The sequence below is a fragment of the Botryllus schlosseri genome, chromosome 7 (assembly GCF_051294905.1).
Source record: "Botryllus schlosseri isolate E-star chromosome 7, Bs_hap1, whole genome shotgun sequence".
In the NCBI taxonomy this organism is placed as follows: Eukaryota; Metazoa; Chordata; class Ascidiacea; order Stolidobranchia; family Styelidae; genus Botryllus; species Botryllus schlosseri.
Genome location: NC_137242.1, coordinates 23,966,945 through 23,989,400, shown reverse-complemented (window position 1 = coordinate 23,989,400; position 22,456 = coordinate 23,966,945). Strand labels below are relative to the sequence as shown.

Here is a 22,456-nt window from a genome sequence, read left to right as displayed (position 1 = left end):
CTTAAGTTTACTCCAACAGCGAGGATTGTGCACCGCATCACATCTCGATCAATCTGATCATAGAAATGATCATGAGGATGCTGCATCACATTCTTCCCAGTTCTCGTGGTTACTTGAATTCATGAGTAATGTTGCAATTGACGAGGTGGATGAGAGTGATGCGGCTGTTTCTTTTTATGTAAGTGGTTATATTGGACGGTCTATTATCAGGCGAAGGCATTGTGACGAATGCAGTAATTTACTTGTTAAGAACATTGCTGTTCCACCACTGTCTGATTCTATACCAGACAAGTACAAATCACTGCTGCAAATGGCGAACAGGGGTGGTCTCTCAGAACCATCTGAATATTGTTATGTCTTGACAACCCTTGCTGTCCAATACTACACAGCTCTATCCAACGACAGTGATGTTAAGAAAAAGTTCCTAACCTGTCACAATCCAAGAAGTGTTTTTGTGTCTGCCATTCGTGAAATTTTGAAGTCAACTTTTTGTGCAATCTGACATCTGTTGTATGTGAAAATGAGAAGATTGCCCATAACAATTTTGAATTGATCATCCAAACGTCTTTCAACTGCTTTGCAAAAAATGAATTGAAACGCATAAACAGCAGTCCTACGACACAGCTGCCAATAAGCCAAAAACAGCAAAAGATCAGGAAACTTTCCTCCAAGGGTTCCAGCAAATCCTAGTTTGTTAGTGATTTTTTGTTGTATCTGCCTGTATCATACTTCATACTTACCTTGATTTAAAATTTTTGTTATCAGCTAGTGGGTTTTGGCAATATCTGCTCTGTACCTTGCCGCGACTAAAAACATTTGATATCTGCTCTGTGATTGCACCTGCTCTCTATCTTGCCTTGATTAAAATTTGTTTGTTATTTGTTAGTGAATTTTGTTTGCATCTGGTCTGTGATTTTCGACTTCACCTGCTCTGTCGATTAAAATCCGTTTGTTATATGCCCTGTATTTTTTTTTGTATCTGCTCTGTGATTTTGGATTGCATCTGCTCTGTAACTTGCCTTCAATAAAATCGTTTGTTATCTGCTCTGTGGTTTTATGTTGTATCTGCTCTGTGATTTTGAACTGCATCTGTTCGGTAACTTGCCTTGTTTGAAATACGTTTGTTATCTGCTCTGTGATTTTGGACCGCATCTGTTCTGTAACTTGCCTTGATTAAAATAGGTTTGTTGTCTGCTCTGTGATTTTTGGTTGTATCAGCTTTGTATCTAGCCTGGATTGAAATACATTTGTTCTCAGTTTGATATGAGTAAATCAGAATGTCTGCTAAGCTAATAGTTTAAATCGTAGGTACATCACTCCTCCAATTGTAATGTAATGATTGTGCCACAATTAGAATGGTGCCTAGATAAGTAATGCCAGTCAAATTCAATCTAAGCTGGTAGAATTGCTAGGTATCGAATCCTTCATAAGTGATTGTCGACAGCTACTTCGCTGTCGATGCGTCTGAAGTGACACTTCTCTCATCCGCCTAAAAAACGAGAGACCCATCCCGAAGTTTTACAAATCCCTGGAGAGATCGGTATGTCTGAGGCATTATTTTGTCATGAACAGCGGGATTTGTAATCTATTTCACACCTCTTTGAAGTGTTAGTTTACGAGCGCGACTATCGTTGGTTTTCAAATCGCTGTCGATGTCTGTGGCAGACTAATTACCAGGAACCCGATCGATCATTTGTTACGACTGAACAACGACGTCTACATTATTGTTAGAATCATGAGAGCGATCCCTATACCAGTACCGCTATCATGCCGCAGCGCCTATATCAGATATGTTAGCACAGGGGTGGGCAAACTACGGCCCGCGGGCCGAATGAGGCCCGCAACACCGTTCTGTGCGGCCCGCGAGAGTCTGAAGAAACTTATTAAAAATATTTATAAAATGCGTACTAAAAGTCGAATGAATGCAGGGACTTGATTAAACTTGTTCTTAGTATATCTCCCCATGATAATTCTAAGGCAGTGGTTCTCAAACTAGGGGGGTGCCCCCTCCCCCTTCCTTGGGGGCGTGAAAGAATCGGAAGGGGGGCTTGAAGCTGAGATCAACTAAAAAAAAATGGTATTAACTCGAATCGGTCATATATTATAATTTTGAATATGTACATTTAGTAAGGATCAATCACGTGCCTATTCACTATACTTGATGCTAATTCATCTACACCTCATCGCCACAGCCTGTACTTTAAAGTGCGACATGCCAATGCAGCCTATACCTGAAACTACGACTTGCCAAGACGAGTTTTCAATACGACATGCCACCGCAGCCTATACCTGAGAGTACGACATGTCAGCGCACCCATAAGGACACATTACATGCCACCGATAGGGGGATCTGAAGTACGACTCGCCACCGCACCGTACTAGCCCTATGCACACCACCAGCGATCTACTATACTACTTACGGTACTGCAATGATATAGGGGAGATGTGCTACCGATGAGACACTGGAACGGAAAATACTTGAAAAATTCTTTGTGATAATATTATTATTTCAGTACGCTACTCCGTCTACAATGGCATACCGACAGAGTCTGCGTGAGTTATGGGGTCTGTGACAAACGATTTACGCTTTAGGGGTGCAAAGTAAATTTGGATCGACCTATACATTTTTCTATATCACCTTCCAGACTATCAAACTCGCAATAATTTTTGATGTGAATTATAGGGTTTGTGTTAGGGTATACAATGGCACATATTTTTTAAATCAATACCATCCTCAGGTGGACTATTTTTAATTCAATCACCATATTTATAGGTCGGGGACATATGGTACCATAACCAAATCAAGCAAAATAGATGGACCAATTGATCACTTAACAACAGAAAAACGCCTACATATAGAGGCTGTGAATCATAGTTACCTGTGGTGTTTTATCGCTATTACGAGGTATTTGAAAGACAAAAGGTTGATTTTACGGTAATATGCATGTTGCTTTAATTTTGTAAGTTCCGGCGGATTTCAAAACGTGATTTTGTCCCAACATTTTAATTGATATTATCCATCTTATTTTCGTATGTGGCGACGAAACATTCTTTATTGGCATGCTGTGGCTTGGATTATAATACACAACAAAACAATTTAAAAAATTTGACTGTTGAGTGTATGTCTCATAGGTCCCACGGTCCTGTGCCATTGTACCCACCGGGTGGGGACCGATGACACGTTAAAGCAACAAATTTTAAACGTTTACAAATATTCTTTGAAAAGGAGGATATCCATGTAAATGCTCGCGATAGTTAGAGCTTGTATTAAAGTGTTGAGACAGAAAAAGCTTCGCTATTCTCGGCTGCAGATGTGACGGCCAGAGATCATTTTGCAATTTTCGATTCATCGGTATCACATCTCCCCTTTATACAATGATTGGAAACTGAACTGAGCTCACCGTTTGAGCGCGTCGCGAATCATGCTTCACCGGAGTTATAATGGCGATGTAAACAGCAATCTTTCTTTCGAAACTAGCTTTAAGATGGAAAAAAGTTCCTACAGTGACCTCTGCTGAAGGTGAAAGGTGTGCAAAAATATAGGTATTGGTCACTACCGATAGCACGGCTCAGACCAAACCGATGTACCAGTGTGCCTACGCGATGATCAGTTTACTATACCTTCGAGTCATTGTAAATTCTAAATCAAGTCAAAGTCATATTGCGTGATCCAAATGGCGAAAAATTCGGAAGGTTATACGTAAAACACCATATAGTATATGCGTACACAATCGAGGAAGATTGTATTGGTGAGCGTCGTCGCCATCCAGGCAGGCGGTGCGGGTTGGATTCCCGCCGCCGGGGGTTATTCTGGGTTCCTCTTCCACCGAGTCGTTGTTCGTACGGCGACAAAAAACCTCAGAAAAAAGGCCCGATAAAGAAAGAGTATAACATCGAACACTTCATGAGACCCATCTAGTTGGTCCCCATATCTGTTCGCATTACATCGCATTCTGTGTTTTGTATATCGCATTGAACATTATGTGCGCGTCGTGTGCAGATAAAAATATAATCTGTCCATTGATTGATTAATGTTCGTGTGGATTGTGAATTTTAACATTGATGGAGGTTACAAAATAAGATGATATCCCTTCAATGAATAAGATGTCATAAAATGTTGTTCGCAAATGCATAAATCATCAATTTTGTACAATTATTCCAGCTATCAATCTCGACGAATAATCCTTGCCAATTTTCCAGGCAATTAATCAAGAACACTTCACGACTTGTAGTTTATATCGAAGAAGTGTCAAATGTTTACCAGGTATATTTTGAATAACTTGGTATTGGTAGAGGTTTTTGCACACCTCAGTGCGAAACACTACCTCGCCATTTTGACGCGACCAGCTATTGTGAGAGGAATACAACGTATCACGCCAAGTCGAAGGGAACAATACCAATTTTGGAGTGATTAACCTCAATGTAATTCGCGTCTCTAGTGCATTGTTTTGTCGATGCAATATTATTCGGAACAATGCCGACTCTCATCATCAATGGGTATTCAACGCCCTGGCCCGGGGTAATAGTCATAGCCTATCAGCAACCAGTCCCAGTACAAGGATAGTTTTCGGTTAGAACCGATTTCATATTATGAAGGTACAGTCACCATAGTTTGATACTATAGGCCTACAATATAAAACTACTCCGTTGCTCACACAATCATCGTAATCAGCCCCTGTCTTTTGATAAATCAGGTGGCGTAAATTACGCCAGAAAATATTCAAATCCTCTTTTTACAATCTTTCCAGGTCATGACATCTATATTGACGCTCACCAACGGTCTCAAATAATTTTTAAGGCTGTGACGTACATGCATGTATGCCACCGATGCGATAATGCGTAGCAGATAGTCGATAATTTCATAAATGTGCATCGTCAAAAGTTATATTACATCGTAGTATGCAGCACTGACTCACTATGCTCACAAAACCAACTAAAACTCATCCAACTAGCGAAATTAAGTGAAATCTACGTCAGTAGAGTCAATTGCAGCACTTCACCACTGGCGACATGCGCAATCTCGTACCTGCGCTCAAGCGTAACCTGCGACGGACTGATTTCTCCAGGAGCCTATTTTTCAGCGTTAAGGGGCGTGGCAGTTTCCAATCAGTGTATATCATTGGTGTACTGCAGAGGCGGGCAACATACGGTACGCGGGCCAGATCCGGCCCGCGGACAGTTTTCTGTCTGACTTGATAATATGGCCTGCAGCCCCAGTCTTCCGAGATTCCTCACTACTTGCTTACATGCATCAAATTTTATTGACTGTGTTAGTATAAACATGTATGCGCACTGCGCAGCGAGCGAGGGTGGAGCATACGCGTAAGTTCGTCGAAGCGAGAATACTTTCATTATCGGCATTTACGATGTACTCAACCCTGATGTCATTTGTGGTATTCATGGTGCTTGTCCACTACTGTACATTTGTACAATGGTCATCCACGCCGATATTTATTATTTTGATTCCGTAACCGCGGTAGACTTGTAGCACGGCACACTTCTAGCCTTTTGTAAGACACCGCTTATGCCAGGGGTCGCCAACTAGTCGCGGGCCACTTTCAAATTCCGAGGCCGCGGGCCGCATGAATTCAATATCGAGATAAAATAGGCCAAATAGTTGAACAACCACGCTATCTCGTCACCTAATAAACCCTAATGAATTGATATTTGGTAAATTTGTGGTACCGGGCTCATCGAACGCATTGAAATCTTGATTAAGGTTTGCACACTACACAGTGTGTTGATTGATTAGCAGTGGTTCTCAACCTTTTTTTAGACACGCCCCCCTTTTTGATAATGAAAAATTTCGCACCCCCCAATCGTCATGTCACAAAATCCAACTGGGATGCTAGCACCCCAACAGATTGTTTGGTGGTATGGTCGGTTATGAATGTTGATGAGAGAATAAAAGATATGAAATTGGGTCTATATAGAGAGAAGCACGCGTGTAGTGAAGGTAAATCGCGCAAAGCGCGAAAATTATTTTAAGTTGACCGCTTCTTCGCGCGCCCCTTTAGATGTTTCACACCCCCAATGTAGGCGTGCCCCCCAGGTTGAGAACCCCTGGATTAGAGAGAAGCAGTGGTGGTATTGATAGTTATCTATAGTGGTGGTGCCTGTATGACAATGCTTTTCTCAAGTCCACATTGTCTTCGTCATTATTGGCGAGAAATGACTATAAAGTGACATTGCTGTCGTTAAAATACATTCATTACATACGATTTATCCCTTGTATATGCGGATAAAGGATAAATGGGCGAATAATGTATCAATTAATCAATCCGGCCCGCCAAGTAACTAATTTTCCTATATCCGGCCCGCCCACTGGATAAGTTGCCCGCCCCTGGTGTACTGCGACACGGCCAATCGAGGTTTACAGCTTTCCACAGTGACAAGAGTGTTGGAGCTACAATACTGGCTCATACATAAAATAACTACGTGGCAATAGTGTGTAATTTCAATAATCGAAAAAATCTCTCCTTACGAGTACGCGAATCATAGCCCTATAAATCATACAACCTTAGCTCAATTCTCATTAAGGTCAATTCTTCTGGTTGCGAAATTAAAAAATGGTGGCAACTGCGTGGCAATGGGCGTGACAATTAGGATAACGTGGCGTGGTGACGTGGCGTGATGACTGGCCTGCGTAGATCGATTCAACGCATGCTAATGTGATAAATAAGGAACTAAGGACGTGTTGCGCTAGGTTTATTTGCACTCACGCATCACGACAGGATATGTAATCGTTCAGCCGCATCAATTCAACATCTTATATATCACAGGAATATTCCATATAAACTAATTCCGAAATAGTGATCACAGGCTCCCGTATTTTTATCGTGAACGGATGCTCTGACTCGTGCTTACTTCGCGAGACCTCCCATCGGATAAGTAAATAGCAGATATTGCCGTCATCAGGAAAAATATGTCTCATCGTCAACGGGTTGTTGAAAAGTTGCGAACCTTATATGGGCGGACAGACCCCAGGGGGGAAAGCGATGAATGCTGTAAACTACTTTACGAGCTTTCGAAGTGTTACCAACATGGAAATAAAGATGACAAGTGGGCGTTCGTTTGCCGATGTGCACTGCTGAATGGAGCTCTGTTGGGATGCGATGATGGCGAAGTGAGAAAATGTATAATGTCCGATATAAACGCAACGGGTAACATTTTGCTGGATAATGCCACTGCGGAGCAGCATGCAGTGGGATTTGATCTAGTAGAGTTCTCAACTTCGATGAAAAAGTACATTCAACTCAAACGGGATGAAGTGGCTCGGAAACTGAAGGAATGGAGTCCGCTTTCCGACGAAGTTCACGATATAGATGAAATCATTACTTTTGAAAGAAACACTATTGCTTTCGTAAGGGACACGATGGAGAAAACGAGTACATATTATGCCGAAACGATGCAAATAATCTCAAACAAGTGTGTAGAAGTACTCGGCAATCCACCGTGTGCATATTCTCATTTCGCGATGGGTTCTCTTGCGAGGCAGGAAATTACGCTTTACTCCGACTTCGAAAATGGCATAATACTTGGGGACGGAGTGGACTGGAAGGACGTCACAGCTCGTGAGAAGGTCATCGAGTACTTTCGCTGGTATGCGATTTTGTTCGATTTGGTGTTGATTAATTTTGGCGAAACACCTATCAGTTTGATAGGAATTCCCTGTCTGAATGATCATTATTCCGAAGACAAATCAAAAAACTGGTTCAAAGACATATTCATAACTCGTGGTGGAATCATGTTCGATAGTTGTTTGTCGTACGCAAGTAAAACCCCTTTTGGAAGAAAGCCGACGTTAGAAAAGCCAGAAGGTACTGAACTTATTTTACCATGGAACGAAATGCTTCAGTATCTAGAAGAACACGAATCGTTGAAAGAAGGTTACCATCTTACAAATATGTTGATTGAATCGCGCCACGTAGCCGGAAATGAGAAGCTTTTTCAGGATTTCCGGAGCAAATGTCTCGACAAGGCAGGCAAATTACGCGTCTCGCCTCGTTACATGGAACAGGAGTTGACATACACGCTCGAAAACCTAGCTAAGTTCAACCTGACACCAAATTTCAATAAAATGGGCTGGGCACAGAATGCGAAGAAGGCATACTACCGTCCAATGTCAGTGCACATTCCGTTTATAACTAGGATTTGCGGGATATTTGAATGTCCTAGTACATCCCACATTGTTGAAAGGCTAAAAGACATGGGCTTGTCAGATGACGCAACGCACAGCCTACTTTTTTCGATTGCCATGGCAAACCTCATTCGTATGAAGGTATATTCTGAAAGACAAAATCACAATGATCATCTTTCCGGCCTTGTCCTTTCCACCAGCTCCACCTCTAACGTAAAGACTATTTTTGATGTTGTTGGCAAACATGGTGTGATTGGCTGTTACGAGGTGGGGTTAGGCCTGCGAAATTCAGTTAACGAAATCGTCAAGGTCATCGAGCATGACTTTTCGTCCATGTCGTCATCCAGCTTCACACACGATGTTGTAATTCCACACTTGGAGAAAATTTCAGAAAGTAGAGGAGATATGAAATTGCGAGGAGACATCCATCGACAATTCGGCGACTACGACGAAGCTTGTCGATGCTACGAGATTGCGTTTAACTCCTCTAAAAACGGTAATAGGGATGAAGACCGTCACAAATCCGGAATCCTTTTGTCACTCGGCTTAACCTGTCTTCGTTCCAAGAGGTATGAGGATGCGATAAGCTGGTATGAACAATTGATAAAGTTGGAAAAAGGAAAGAAGGCTTCAAGAGGCATGCCTCCATCATTGAACATAGCAATGGCATTGACCATGTCCGCACATTGTTGCATAGAACATTCCGTATCCACGGGGAAAAGATTTGAGAGATACATTCAAGAAGCAAAAGATATGTGGAATTCACTTCTGGCACAGGAGCCTGTAAATAAAGAGTATTTGATTGGACTTGCAGAACTTCTGGACACCGAGGCGTATTACTTATTAGTCGCTCATGATTTTGACAAATCTCTGCAGAAGTACCGAGAGGCCGATGCTGCGTTCGAACAGGGTTTCGGGTCTGGAAATTTGAACAATGACGTAATGAAGGTGAAAAATGGAATCGCCATGTGCCTATTATGTTTGAAGAGGTTCGGTATATAGGACCGATTAATATTGCAAGATGAAGATGCATGAAAAATCTTTTTTTGTTGCAGGTTTGAAGAAGCCCTGAGAATGACTGATGAAATATATGAGTTCAAGTGTGTAACTAGAGACGAAGTACGTACTACGTATACGTATGCTAGGCGATCAGGCCTATTGAATGTTGATAGCGCAGTCATGTAGGCTATATTCCGGTGCACGAAAATGCATGATACCAAATTCCCAAGACCAACTCTTTTCAAACTTCATTTCAATATTGATGTTACCAAATAAATGTTACCATATAATATACATTCACGGATACCTAATTTTAAATAACTCGACAATAAGCTTATTTGAGCGTAATCTTCAATTTTACTTGAGGAAATAACTCCAAAATTGAAACCTATTGCAAACGATTTCAATTTCTATACTCAACTCGAATATCCGCAAGGTTCCACTGCAAGATAGCATCACTGCATAATTGCACATGTAGGCCTATACAGTAGGGATGGTGTAAATGTGAGATTCGCGTTCGGTGTGTGAACCTTAGAAACTTTGCCACGTTCTGAAACGAACCTTGATAAATTCTGCACTGTGAATCTTTTCTCATGTATTACAATCCATCACTAAACGAGCATACACCATGCCAATTTCAAAAACTATTTGCTCAACAGTTTGCTCGAAGTATTCAGTTTTCCATTTGTGAATAGTTAGTGACTCTCTGATGTGAGCTTTGCCCGCAATCATACAACAGCAAGAACGAAATACACTACATGTAGGTATAGTCAGCGAATAAACCATAATCAATTAATTATATCAACGAAATTAATACAAAGACTTTATCGTTGTCTAATGCAAAAATCTATCAGGAGTACGGGATCTATCTTGATTTGATATGTTTATTTTATTATAAAAACCAAATCTGTCCACGGGTGTAACATAGGTGTATTCATTTTATTTTCACAATAGTGCGGAGTGCAAATCAAGTAAACGATACTTTCAGTTGTACCACATTCTTTTTTTTATTTCTTGCAGAATATTAAAACCCACTACACCCCTGGATTATGTCTCCATTGAGATGGTGTGTTCGACTCATTTACTCCGTTTGGAGAGGTGTCAAACCGCACAGAAAGTGCTGTTCACCTGATGTAAACCCATACTATCTTGGAAATCTGATGAGTACACCTATTTTATACATCCCCGTGCTGTGTATTCCCGCAAGTTTGGAATTCTCTTCACAATTTTTCATCACGCCCCTTTCCGTTTTAGCCGGAATGTCAGGCGTTCGTAAATCAGATACAGTATTCCGAAGATGTGATCAAAAGGTGCTTGTTCTTGTCAGACGGAAAAATACACTTGACCAATCAAAACTGCGAGACCCCTATTACACTACTTAGCGAACCCCTTCAAGATTTTCGGGATATTGCGCGTATACCTCCATAATTTCAGAAGCTGATGATAGGGTAGAAAGAAGTTGCTGTTGAGTAGTGTATTCACCTACTTTTGTTGCCACCCCTGACGCTATTTACGTTCATTGCATAGGAATCGTTACGTGCGTGCCTCGAGGCTATTTATGTTCATCGGTATTTAGCACTATGTATCAGATATTCTCATGTTTTGGGAATTTCAATACCGATTTTCCATGTGTATTGAGCAAGATGTATTGAATAACTTGCTTCCCAGAAATGAATAACATTCATTATACGTTAGATGATTAAATTCCGAGACTTTAATAACTTGCTTTCGAAAATAAATATAATTCAGATTATACATAAGTTTCGAAAACTATGATGTCTATGCAAGGCTATATTCGCCGGGTGTATTTAGGACTTTGTATTTTCACGGATAACATGAGCTCTCAGATAACACTCATCAACGTTGAACTATAGGCGCGGTTTTATGATGATTACGTCAGTGTTGAGATGACTCGAGTCATGACTTGACTCGAGTGTGACCTTTTTCGTATTACTTGACTTGACTCGAGTCACTTTGATAAAATGACTTGACTTGAATTGACTCTGCGTATCAGAAATGCGGATTGACTCGTGACTCGAAGCAAAATTCACGAGTCAACTTCAAGTCATCGACCAATCGATGTCGATAAAAATCACTGTATCTTGCATATGGTGGGATTGTTCGCGAAACGCTGATGTAAACCGTTCGAGCGAGCACATTGATCGTCTATGTTACTGAGCAGCCTCCATTGTTCTCTCACAAATAAACTGATCGCTAAGGAAGTGATTGAAGCTTACAGCTTACGGTGTCGTAAACTAGTATAGTAAAGTAATTTATTTATTGCAAAATGTATATTTTTGACCTCTGTTATTATACCTTGACCAAACCTCTTGCTTTATTGAAATTTAATTCGAAGATAGTTTATATAGTCCTCGGCAATCGGCGCAGGCTATAATTGTATCATATCAATTTGCAAATGGGTAATGTATTGCATCTTATCAATTCATTTCTCTATTTTGACTGGTAACTATAATCTGTGGCTATGCAATTACTTACGTGGTTTAGCATTTCTACGTAGGAGAGCGATACAGTGCCTTCTTGTATGTATATTTAACTCTATATTCGTTCATCGGTTCAGGGTCAATGACCACTCAATCTGTATTTGAGACAGCTAGCAAAATGTAATGACGTAAGCATGCCTCATACTTCGAAAAGGCAACTTGACTTGAAATGTGACTTGACTCGTGATTTGACTTGACTTGACTCGAGTCATCTCCCAAAATCAAGTGACTTGACTTGACTCGAGTCACCTTCGAAAATCGATTGACTTGACTTGACTCGAGTCAAAAGGTGCAATGACTCGAGCTGACTCGTGACTCGAAGGTAGTGACTTGATCCCAACACTGGATTACGTTAGATGATTAAACTCCGAAACTTGATGATATTAGCTTTCTGGATATAAATAACATTCAGAATATACATAAATTTCGAAAACTATGTTGTCAATGCAAGACTATATTTGACAGATATTCACAGATAAACTAATTAACGTTGAACTAGTCATGGTTTTATGATGATATATCAAAATTCTACACATCATCACTAAATAATTAATATAAAATGCGATTTTGAGCGCAGACAGATCGCGGTTTCGATAGCCGAGGTCTCCGCATTTCACGATATAATATGAGCTCGCAGTACCATTCGAATACCTGCAAATTTACTTTGCACGTCGACTATATGGATAATTAAATCAGCACCAACACGCCAACGGACTAGCCGCAGACGCACAATTCTCGGCGTTTTAATTAAACAAACACTTCCGCCGCAGGTAGGCGATTCCTGACTCGAAGTTACGGTTTCTACAGTTTCCACATTTTACGACTTATTTTCATTAGACGCATACAAGTCATTCCCAAGTTCGGGGCTATTGAAACAAATCAAGCATGAGTACGTGATTCTAAGGTCGTATCAATCCCCTACCGCTGAGGCTATTTACGTTCATCGCTCACCGTCGGACTATCGCCGTGTGTATTTATGTTCACCGCTCACCGCTAGACTATTACCGTTTGTATTTATGAGCAAATTTCGAAAACGATGATGTCCATTGCTTTCAGACTATCTATGTTCACGAGAAAACTACAGCAATACACTCATAAACGACGAACGCAAGACATCAAAACGTAAACATTCAATTATAATATAGCCTATTTGGTTTTACTCAGTCACGCAATCAATGAAAGCATAGTAGAATTCGGAATCAAACGCGATAGACATTTCGAAAGTCGCTTCCGCAAGTTCCATTCTTGTATCCAGATATCAATAATAAGCTATTCAAATCTTGAGCTTAGATCATCGAGACTCTTGTATGCAACTAACATTAGAGTCAACCATTCGACAATATTCAACTAGCATTAATGCTTTCGATATAGTGCATCATGTACAGAGACACGCTGATCAATTCAAATTCAACAATGTGACCCGCCGCACAATTGTGAAGCCCGATTTGCGTTGAATATTAACGATACCAACAAATCGGAAGATCTCTTTTCCCTCTATATCTATGATAGAGGTACCATTCCATTGACTACGAATAACTGGAGATTCCGCAGGATTGAAATCGCAATCAAATTATATGAGAGTATCTTTTCCAGCTTTCAGAACTTGGACAATCGTATCAGGCCTATATCGCAACACCGCAATATGTGTGCATACAAAACGATACACAATTATTTTAGTGCCATCCGTACGACGAGTTGCAATGAGAGTCCGTGCTGTTGCTTCATGTGGAAGCAAAATAGGGGATTCGTCATATGTTTTCCACGTCAGACTGGATCAACCAAGTGCTACACTACGTAGAAATCGTACCAGCAATTTGCCATGGGTGTAAGAGAGAACATACTCAGCGGCGACACCTTAGAATTTTATTTATACAGCTGGCGTGCAATGGGAATAGAAAGACTGACAGATTCTTTGGAACTTGTGAAATACACGCATTACCCGTTCATTGTGATCACTTTAATGATTATGTCTTTTTACGCGTCAAACTTTTTCTCTTACAATTCTGTCGGATTTATATTTCATGATTCAGCATAAATTTAGTTACGAGGTTTCAGTTTTACCATTTACGCCCATTACTATTATTCTTCACTGGATTCCCATTACAAATAATGCTGCACTACATTTATTTGTGTACGTCCTATAATCGGCATATCATGACTCAGCATAAAATTAGTTACGAAGTTTCAGTTTTTTTCCATTTACGCCTATTGCATATTACACTTCACTTGATTCCTATCACGACCTATAATCTACCTCTTTTCCCTTAACAATTTTACTTACACTGTTCCGTCAATTTTCACTATTTTCCTTAACCCGATCGAAACGGCACACTCATTAATGATAACTGAGCGTATTTTCACGAACACGCTTTACTTAATCCAAAATTTCCTGGGTTGTTCTGGTCGTAGACAATTACAACTATTACAGATGGATAGCTATTATCAATACGCATACGTCGAGCCATAAATAACATCTTATACTATCGAATAGCCTGTTCAAAATGCAGATTGAATACATAAAAACGTTTTGCGCAAAATACAATTCGCCACGGCGTTCGCGTGAATGTGCGCGCGTGAGATAAACCAGCGCCCGTGACCTAAATCAGCGCATCGCCGAGACATCAAATTCATTTGCAGATCTTTTCTCCTAACATGCGTTGGTTATGCCCATTGCCCATCTATTGGAATACTTATAATCAATAATTAGTCGCACAGAAGATTATTTGAACTGGAAGTAAAAATGTTTTACGAAATAACATGCGCGGGTTTTAGCAATGTATTTTCTGTTGCTGTTGAAGATTACGCATATTGAATATTTTTGCTTTTCATACTAATACACCAATACTGCCATGATGTTGTTCAGCGAGCTACAAGATCTCCGCTATTGATATGACAGGAAATTTATGTCCGTAAATGGCTGCACTTCTGGTGAAAATGTTTCACGTCTTTCCCGTAGTAGCCTAGCGAATAAAACGAAATGCACCGGCACATCAAAGCTCCGGTCGCGATTCTGGTATTGAAAGGTATTTTCGTGTCTGCTCGAGATTTCCGTCCACAACGCGCAGGTCATTCATGAAAATTTGACGACCAGCAAAGCCAATGGCATATATTGCGCCACGCAATAAATTACTTTACAAAAATATGGTTGAATGTCGATTTTCAATTTAGCGGATCGAGGTATGTAGAGTCTGCGGTCACGAACGCACTTCGAAACTGATTGCTTCGATGTGCGTGTTGTACAACAGCAATGTTAGTTTCAACACATGGCACGAACTCGTACAAAGGATGGACAAGCGAATACATATACCGGCGTTGTGAAATGAATCATTTCAACGTCCGCGATACTATGTTATCACCCAAACAATAACACGCGGTAATATATTTGCTGTTGTGATTAGCGAAGATTCGCTGTTGCCGATTACGCATATCGATTGCTGCTTTTCATACTAATACAGCATTACCAACATGATGGTATTCAGTTCAGCGAGCTACAAGATCTCCAAAGCGCAATCGATATGACAGAAAATTTATGTCCGTAAATGGCTTCACTTCTGGTGAAAATGTTTTAGATCTGGCCCATGGTAGAGAACAAAACCTAAATATGGTTGAATGTTCAATGTCCATTGTCAAATTAGCGAATAAATAGGTATGTAGAGTCGGCGGTCGAGTTGTGCACTTCGAAACTGATTGCTGCGATGCGCATGTCGTGATAGCTAGGTTATCAGGATGCCTATTGGTTCAATAGACAGCCCTTGTCTCAAAGCGATTGTCTACATCACCATTGTGGATGAAAGGCTTGCATAATATGACCCGGGGCCTACGATAAGTTATCGTAGGCCCCGTATGACCTAATCTTTCTTCAAATGCCCAGTAAAATAGCAGTGAAACACTGCATTTTATATTGCAGATATGACTACCTGTCAATCCAACCAATATATATTCATTTCTACTTGTTGTACAAGAGCAAGGTGTGTTTCGATAAAGCACTATCTAGTACTTAGTAACTCGTACGAAGCGATCACATACATCGGCGTCCGGCACTGTGAATTGAATCATTGAATGAGCGTCGTCAATACTACAATAACACGCGGCGCGTGTATGTGCACTGAATGCGAGACGCCTGGCATCAATCGCGCTATAGCCAACTGTAGCCATCGGTATATCAGCGGTCGTTACAGTCGATTGTATTATCGTAAGAACCTCACTCAGGTCATTTTGGAATCCTGATATTGCTGTGAAATCAGTCAGGCGATGATTCTATCCCGAGCACGTCTATGTATGACGTAGTCGCAAATTCAAGAAGCAAATTCTCTTTTATTTTCAAAAAGTTGAGAACACTTCTTGGTATAGGGGCATCACCTGTTTCTCTCTCGCTTTGAGAGTAGCTCAGTTGGTTAGGCGGCTGTTTCACGATTATAGCGATATATTGGGTGTCGGTTCAAGTCTCGTGGTTCGGATTTTATGAACATTCTTCTAAATGCATTGAAATTTGGACTCGAGGCCGGCCGTTCAATCTGATCTCTGATCTTGGCGTGTGCCCACGCCTACCGTCACGGTGGCGGCCTCGGTCGCTGACGGGGCCCGTTTCTGGGAGACGTGCATCTTAAAATCCCCAGACTCCTTGCCGGTCATGACCGGACATGTGTCCGGTTAGCCGGTAACAGCTGCTGTTTCCATCCTTTTGGGGAAGTATTCATGACTGTAGCGGTCGCATGCGACTATGGGCCGAATTGTTACAGTTATTCGGACAAGTGCAGCCACGAGAGCTTTCAGGACCAATTTTCTCGTGTTGGTCCTCATTTGCGCCAAAGGGCATTCCACGCTCGACGTCTACTGAATGGTGCCGTCAGGGATTCCTGACTCGACACATCTTTAGTTAGTGCCAGCAGTGCTAACTGACCCGACAGTTTCTCGACCAGTGCCAGCAGGGGCTACCTGACCCAACACTAGGTATTTCCCATATTTTTTGACCTTTTGAAAAAGAAGGTAAGACATTTGCCGTCGTAAGATCGGCGTATTTATGATTGGTGCCAGCAGGGATTCGTGACTCGACACATTTCGCGCCAGTGGTGATTACCATCTCGACACTTGAGCCGGCGGCAAAGGCCTGCAGCGACACAGACAACGTGCCGGCTCGACGCTTATCTGATTTGCAGCTTCCATCAACCCATCATCGATTACAGTGTCGCGAGGACTGCTTCCGACTTTGGTTCCGTCCCGTTGATCACACGAGATCCAGTCATGCTGACGCAACCAAGCCGTATGGAATAATACGGCGGAGCTAGGAGCAAGTCCGCGCGATTATGAAAGTGTGAATGTTCAATCGCTTCTGCAACAATGGTCAATACGCTTGCGGTTTCCGCTGCTCTTCACCCGACCCCAGACGGCATGGCTGCGTCACAATAACAAACTACGTTACAATGCAACATTGGAAGCTTATTTGGGGGAATTTCCAAGACCACCAGTAGAAAAGAAATTTATATTTTCGCAATCAGTACCGCGGTTGCTTCCGATTGATACCAATTGTATCAATTTTGCGATTTTTTGCGATTACGATTACGATTACAGCAAAATCTGGAAGCAATCGATTACGCGATTATATTTGAAAGGTAATCACGATTACTCACGATCGCATTTATTTTCCTTCTTAGAATTTATCTTTGAACTGAACACATATTGCAAGACAATAATATCATGATTGCGATGAAGGGTCTCATAAGAGAACAAATTTCTTTTTTAAATGAGACTTCATGACGTCATTTGTTGTTTACGTCATAATATATCCATTGCTCAATTATATTGCTGACGATTTCACGCATCCAACCTTTTCCATTCTAGTCAGGACAGTAACCAAAACTACCAATAGGTAGGGGAGAAAGCTCGAAGAGTTTTTTTCGTAAATCAACATACATAGATAGTGTTCTTGAGAGATTTGATTACCTAACTTCTCCTAAATTCTATTCGCGATTCGCGATTTATTGTCGCTGAATATTTGGATTTTGAAATGCATACTTCTAATAATTTATAGAAATAGGCATTTCGGTGCCTGCCATTACCGTGACACAACACATCCTAGACATATGCAGTTTCGGTCAACATGTGAGTTCACGACCTTGGCCGAAACTTTGTGTATGTCTGCAACCCAAGCTATAGCATGGTGTAGAAGCGGATGGCTATACTGTCAGACCCAGATGTTGTGTAAATAATTTCGAAATAACAATTGGTGCACGTTTGAAGTAGCGCCATATGATAGGGTTACCTCGAAGACGCCTAAATGTTCTCCTTCTTGAAAATTTTGGTTAAATTTAGAGTCGAATTGTACCGAGATACCTTTAATCAGCACTAAAGTAACGCTCCGACGGCTACCTCGGGAGCTGAGCCGGAAAGTTGACTTTTTTTTATTTAATCGACCACGAAGTGGGATAAATTTACCATTTTTCAACATTTCCCTCCGGTGTTATATGTTTAGAGTAATTTTGAAAAAGTGTCATCCCTTCCCGATTCCCAAATATGGTAACCTTACCATATGAGAATACGAAAGTGAACATAAATTCTGCCTATAATGCAGATATTGCGGTAAATGACGACTCGGCTATGATCTATATTAGGAGCCGTTGGTTTTTAGTGCTTCAATGTGGAAATCCTCAAGTTCAATTTTGACGCTTAGGCCTAGCCTTTAATATTGTTGTACGTCAAGCAGCAACCGTTAAACTTCATTTAACCAAGCAAATAACCAAACATCAATACATGCGTTACTATTTGAAACTAGTGGAAAGTTGTGAATATTATCCTGCTGCGAGGCAGTAGCTTTTCTTAGTGTATTGCTAACCTGATATAGGGCACGACGGGTGTTCTTACAGTCACGCAAAAGCATGTACAATTGTACATCGAATATCTATTTTCTACGTTTAAATAATTCGTTATGCAATGACGAGTAAAACCAATACTTGTGGCATAATAATGGGCAGTGGAATTTGAAAATCCGACGTTTCTGCCATCAATAACCAGGTATAATAATATCGTATTGTTCAAGAATGTTCACTGTTCCGTTCATGTCATTGACCTCGTACAAATAAGAAGTAATCGTTCTTCCACAAAGAAACGGATTAGATATGTGAAATAGTCGCTTACGATTGCGATTACTTGGTATTTTTATCGAATGTTGTCGATTGCGATTACGATTACTTGAAAATGCTGGAATCATCGTAATCGATTACGATTACTAATCGCGATTACCCCATGTCTGGGTAGTAAACTTGGTACTCATTTATATATCAGGACTGACGTTACTGCGTCAAGTACACGGATCAAGCTCAATGATGCTATTTGGCGACACAGACGTGATTGTGAAATCCTGGATGAGACGGCATTCGTGATATGTAGCCCAGATGTATGTGTAACATGCCTAAACATCTCAAAAGGACGTGGCCAGTGACGAAGTAGATAGCTATACTCTGCCGAAGTATATCCGTAGTTTTTGCCTATAACTTTACTACTTGTTTTTTCCACTTCTATACGTAACAGTTCTGGGAGATTTATCGTCAGAAACATATTTCAAATACTACTCTACGTACTTTAAAATATCTATGTTATTATCGCGGTGTCGCCAGCGCAGAGCTGCGACTTTCTGTAAACAATGTCGATTGCCATATTCGAAGGTGATTTTTAGGGGGAAAGTATCTTCATCGGGAACCGTTATATAAATATTCTCGAAGTCAGTGTGATTATATACAGTAGTCACATCGTAAACCGGGGCAGCAACAGTCGGAGGTTAACGTCATCAACAGAATTGATATACTGATGGAGATACATGATCATCATTTTATTAAATCAATGCACCACAAGATTGCGATGTAATGGAAAGATAGGAGGGTGCCGACACGACTTGGAGTAGTCTTTTAATCAGTCAACCATATACATTACATATTTATGTTTTGTGATAATGCCGCTATCTTCTAAATAAATATCCAATAATTGAATAATATTCATATTGAAATAAGCCCAAGTATTTTGGGCTGACACTCGCAACAAGGATCGGCGACGATAAAACCTTTTACCACATTGTTGGTCGCTTATTGGTCGAACATATCATTTGACATTGATGTGTCCTTTCGTCGAAACTGTCTGTACCGAACTGTCAACTCTTTGCAATATGATCCTGAAGTACAAATGGATGGTGGAGGACAGAAGAAGAGAAACATAATGCACAGCATGGTCCTGTGGTGTATTACTTTGAATCCAGCGATCCGAGCCGAAATCTTGGAGGGACGGCGAGGATTCGCATTTCCCTTTTCTTTGCTAGATTCTGAATAATCTTCATTATTCTGAACGTTGTTGACGAGGCCCCATGGCGTAATGCTATCCTGCTATCCGAGATAAAATTTCGGTGGGACTGCACAGTTTGTATTTTGGCTAATTTTACACTCGGTTCAACAATGTCTTTCGTAATATTCTGATTACGATTGTATAGTTCGGAAGCGTAATGATTTGCTTTGGTTAGGTTTAGCATTTGCCGAAATTAGCACCATATGTACGGGTATATCTTTCCCAATATCGCGGTTTGAGCACTCTGCACACCAGACGGGCGAACGGAGTTGGAAGCTCGAATAAAACCTCCTACTTGTTATTAGAGAATAACCTCATGTCGCGAATACAGGGATGGACTCACGCTGTAGCCTAATGACTGACATTGGTTAGCAAAAGTTAGGTTTTCGATTTGTCCAATCTTAAACCTTATTTTATTATTAACTTTATCATGCTATGGTGAAACAGTGTCCCCATGGTGTAATGGTTAGCACCATCTCATCATCGCCAAGCTGCTCTAGCATAACGCTGGTCGAGGAAATCTCATTCTTCGTTTCTTCACACGCCTCAGATAGCTAATCCGGAACCGGGTAGGCAGATCAGTGGTTCTTAAATAGGGGTCTACGGAACCCTTGCGGTACGTAGCACCAAAGTCGGGTGTACGAGGTAGGCTACAGCAGGGGTCACCAACCTTTTTGCAACCGAGGGCTACTTTCGCGTAATGATTGAAGCGGCGGGCTACTATTTACTCCCGCCGTTTACACGTACCACTCTGAATTTCCGCTTCGACATTCATAGCACTTGGCAGGACTTGGCATCATGTTATCTGTTTCTATAGCAGTCAGTGGGAAGCCTGGCATTGTATGATATCAACTAGTGCGCTGTACTCTGGTATTTAACTTGACACTGCAATTCTGAGTGAGTGTTCCAGATGTGCAATAATTAAGCTGTTTTGTGTTTGTTTTTGATAAGTCATGTCCGAAAAGGCTGATTCACAACGATAAGTTGAACCATAGACGCTTGCAACCTTCATAGCTGCTGCGCATACACCACTGTACTTTACCGTGTCTACAATGCACCAAATGTTTGCTGCAGAGTGAGGTGGGGGTCATTTTGCAGTGTTCCAATTTAAGTCTCCTACTGTTCAGCATCCAGAAATGAGAAGATTTCATGATACCGGACAGCAGCAACGATTACAGAAAGTTAGAAACATGGTATAATGAACTGCGTTGAGTGTAACAGAAACAAGCTGTGCCAAAAGATGCAATACGTAATGGGTTGAAGATCTGCTAGTACTTCACGGCCATCTTAATGCGTAGGCTAGTAATATTGTTTACTACTTTGGCAATGTCCTGGTCGTCGAGCTATAGCTCAATAACAAAATTTTTAACGCACGTCGGAAAGAAAAAGATCCATAAGATCCGGTTCTCATCGCAAATAGAAAAAAGTATGGAAGGACTGGTCCACGGAGACGGCTTCATACGGAAGAATCGGACGCGAGCAGCCCTCGATGCAAGAATCCCCGAAATTCTGGCATTCTTGCTAACGAAGTATGCAATTACTATTTTCGTGGCACATTGGTCGGAAACCACTAATTTATATCATTAATTTAAAATTTCAGGTCGGTGAATCTTCAAACAATGAGGAAAGCTTGAATGAACATAAGTCATTCATATTATCGGAATCAAGTTCATCTAACCCAGCCAAAGGAAAGCTGATGAAAGCAATGAAAGCCACTTTCAAAAGTCGTCGGTTAGACATAGAAGTCGGCAACATGCAAACTGCTGACATTCTTGTGGAGTATCCCCCAGTGTTGGGATCAAGTCACTACCTTCGAGTCACGAGTCATTTCGAGTCATTGCACATTTTGACTCGAGTCAAGTCAAGTCAATCGATTTTCGAAGGTGACTCGAGTCAAGTCAAGTCACTCGATTTTTGGAGGTGACTTGAGTCAAGTCGAGTCAAGTCAAGTCAAGTCACGAGTCAAGTCACAATTCAAGTCAAATTGCCTTTTCGGAGTATGAGGCATGATTACGTCATTGAATTTTACTAGCTGTCTGATTAACAGATTGATGTGGTCATTGATGCTGAACCGATGAACGAATATAAAGTTCAATATACACGAAAGAAGGCTCTGTATCGCTCACATAGGCATTTACGTAGAACTGTTCAACTACGTAAGTAATTGCATAGCCTCAGTTTATAGTTACCAGCCAAACTTGAAAAACGAATTGATAAGATGCAATACACTACTCATTTACATGTTGATATGATACCATTCGAGCCTACACCAAAGGTTGAGGAGTATATAAACTATATTCGAATTCAATTTCAATAAAACAAGAGGTTTGGTAAAGGTAAAAGAACAGAAAACAGAAATGAATATTATGCTATTAAAATACCTCACTACTAGTTTACGACAACATAAGCTGTACGCTTCAATTACTACGTGTGTGGTCATTTTATTTATGTGAGACAATGGTGGCTCAGTGAAACACACGATCATTGAGTG

The 22,456-nt window shown here is 40.9% G+C and overlaps 2 protein-coding genes and 1 long non-coding RNA gene across 3 annotated transcripts in view; 2 read left to right on the top strand and 1 right to left on the bottom strand.

The window, feature by feature from the left end:
- The window catches only part of LOC145442952 (uncharacterized), a 418,025-nt gene that overhangs the window by 282,920 nt on the left and 112,649 nt on the right, over positions 1 to 22,456 (bottom strand). The window lies entirely within an intron of this gene.
- LOC145442828 (sialate O-acetylesterase-like) overlaps positions 1 to 22,456 on the top strand; it is a 360,699-nt gene that overhangs the window by 254,852 nt on the left and 83,391 nt on the right. The window lies entirely within an intron of this gene.
- LOC145442797 (uncharacterized) lies at positions 5,506 to 11,728 on the top strand. The gene is made up of 3 exons (XM_080320807.1): positions 5,506 to 9,129; positions 9,196 to 9,259; positions 10,394 to 11,728. Exons 1-3 carry the CDS (start codon positions 6,926 to 6,928, stop codon positions 10,565 to 10,567), a joined length of 2,442 nt encoding a protein of 813 aa, XP_080176933.1. The 5' UTR covers positions 5,506 to 6,925; the 3' UTR covers positions 10,568 to 11,728.

Bases quoted from the DNA above. Each gene is read 5' to 3' on its own strand.
- LOC145442797 (XM_080320807.1), top strand. From the start codon at position 6,926: ATGTCTCATCGTCAACGGGTTGTTGAAAAGTTGCGAACCTTATATGGG. The intron at 9,130-9,195 runs GTTCGGTATATA...TTTTTGTTGCAG, and splicing joins TGCCTATTATGTTTGAAGAG to GTTTGAAGAAGCCCTGAGAA. The intron at 9,260-10,393 runs GTACGTACTACG...TTTCCGTTTTAG, and splicing joins AGTGTGTAACTAGAGACGAA to CCGGAATGTCAGGCGTTCGT.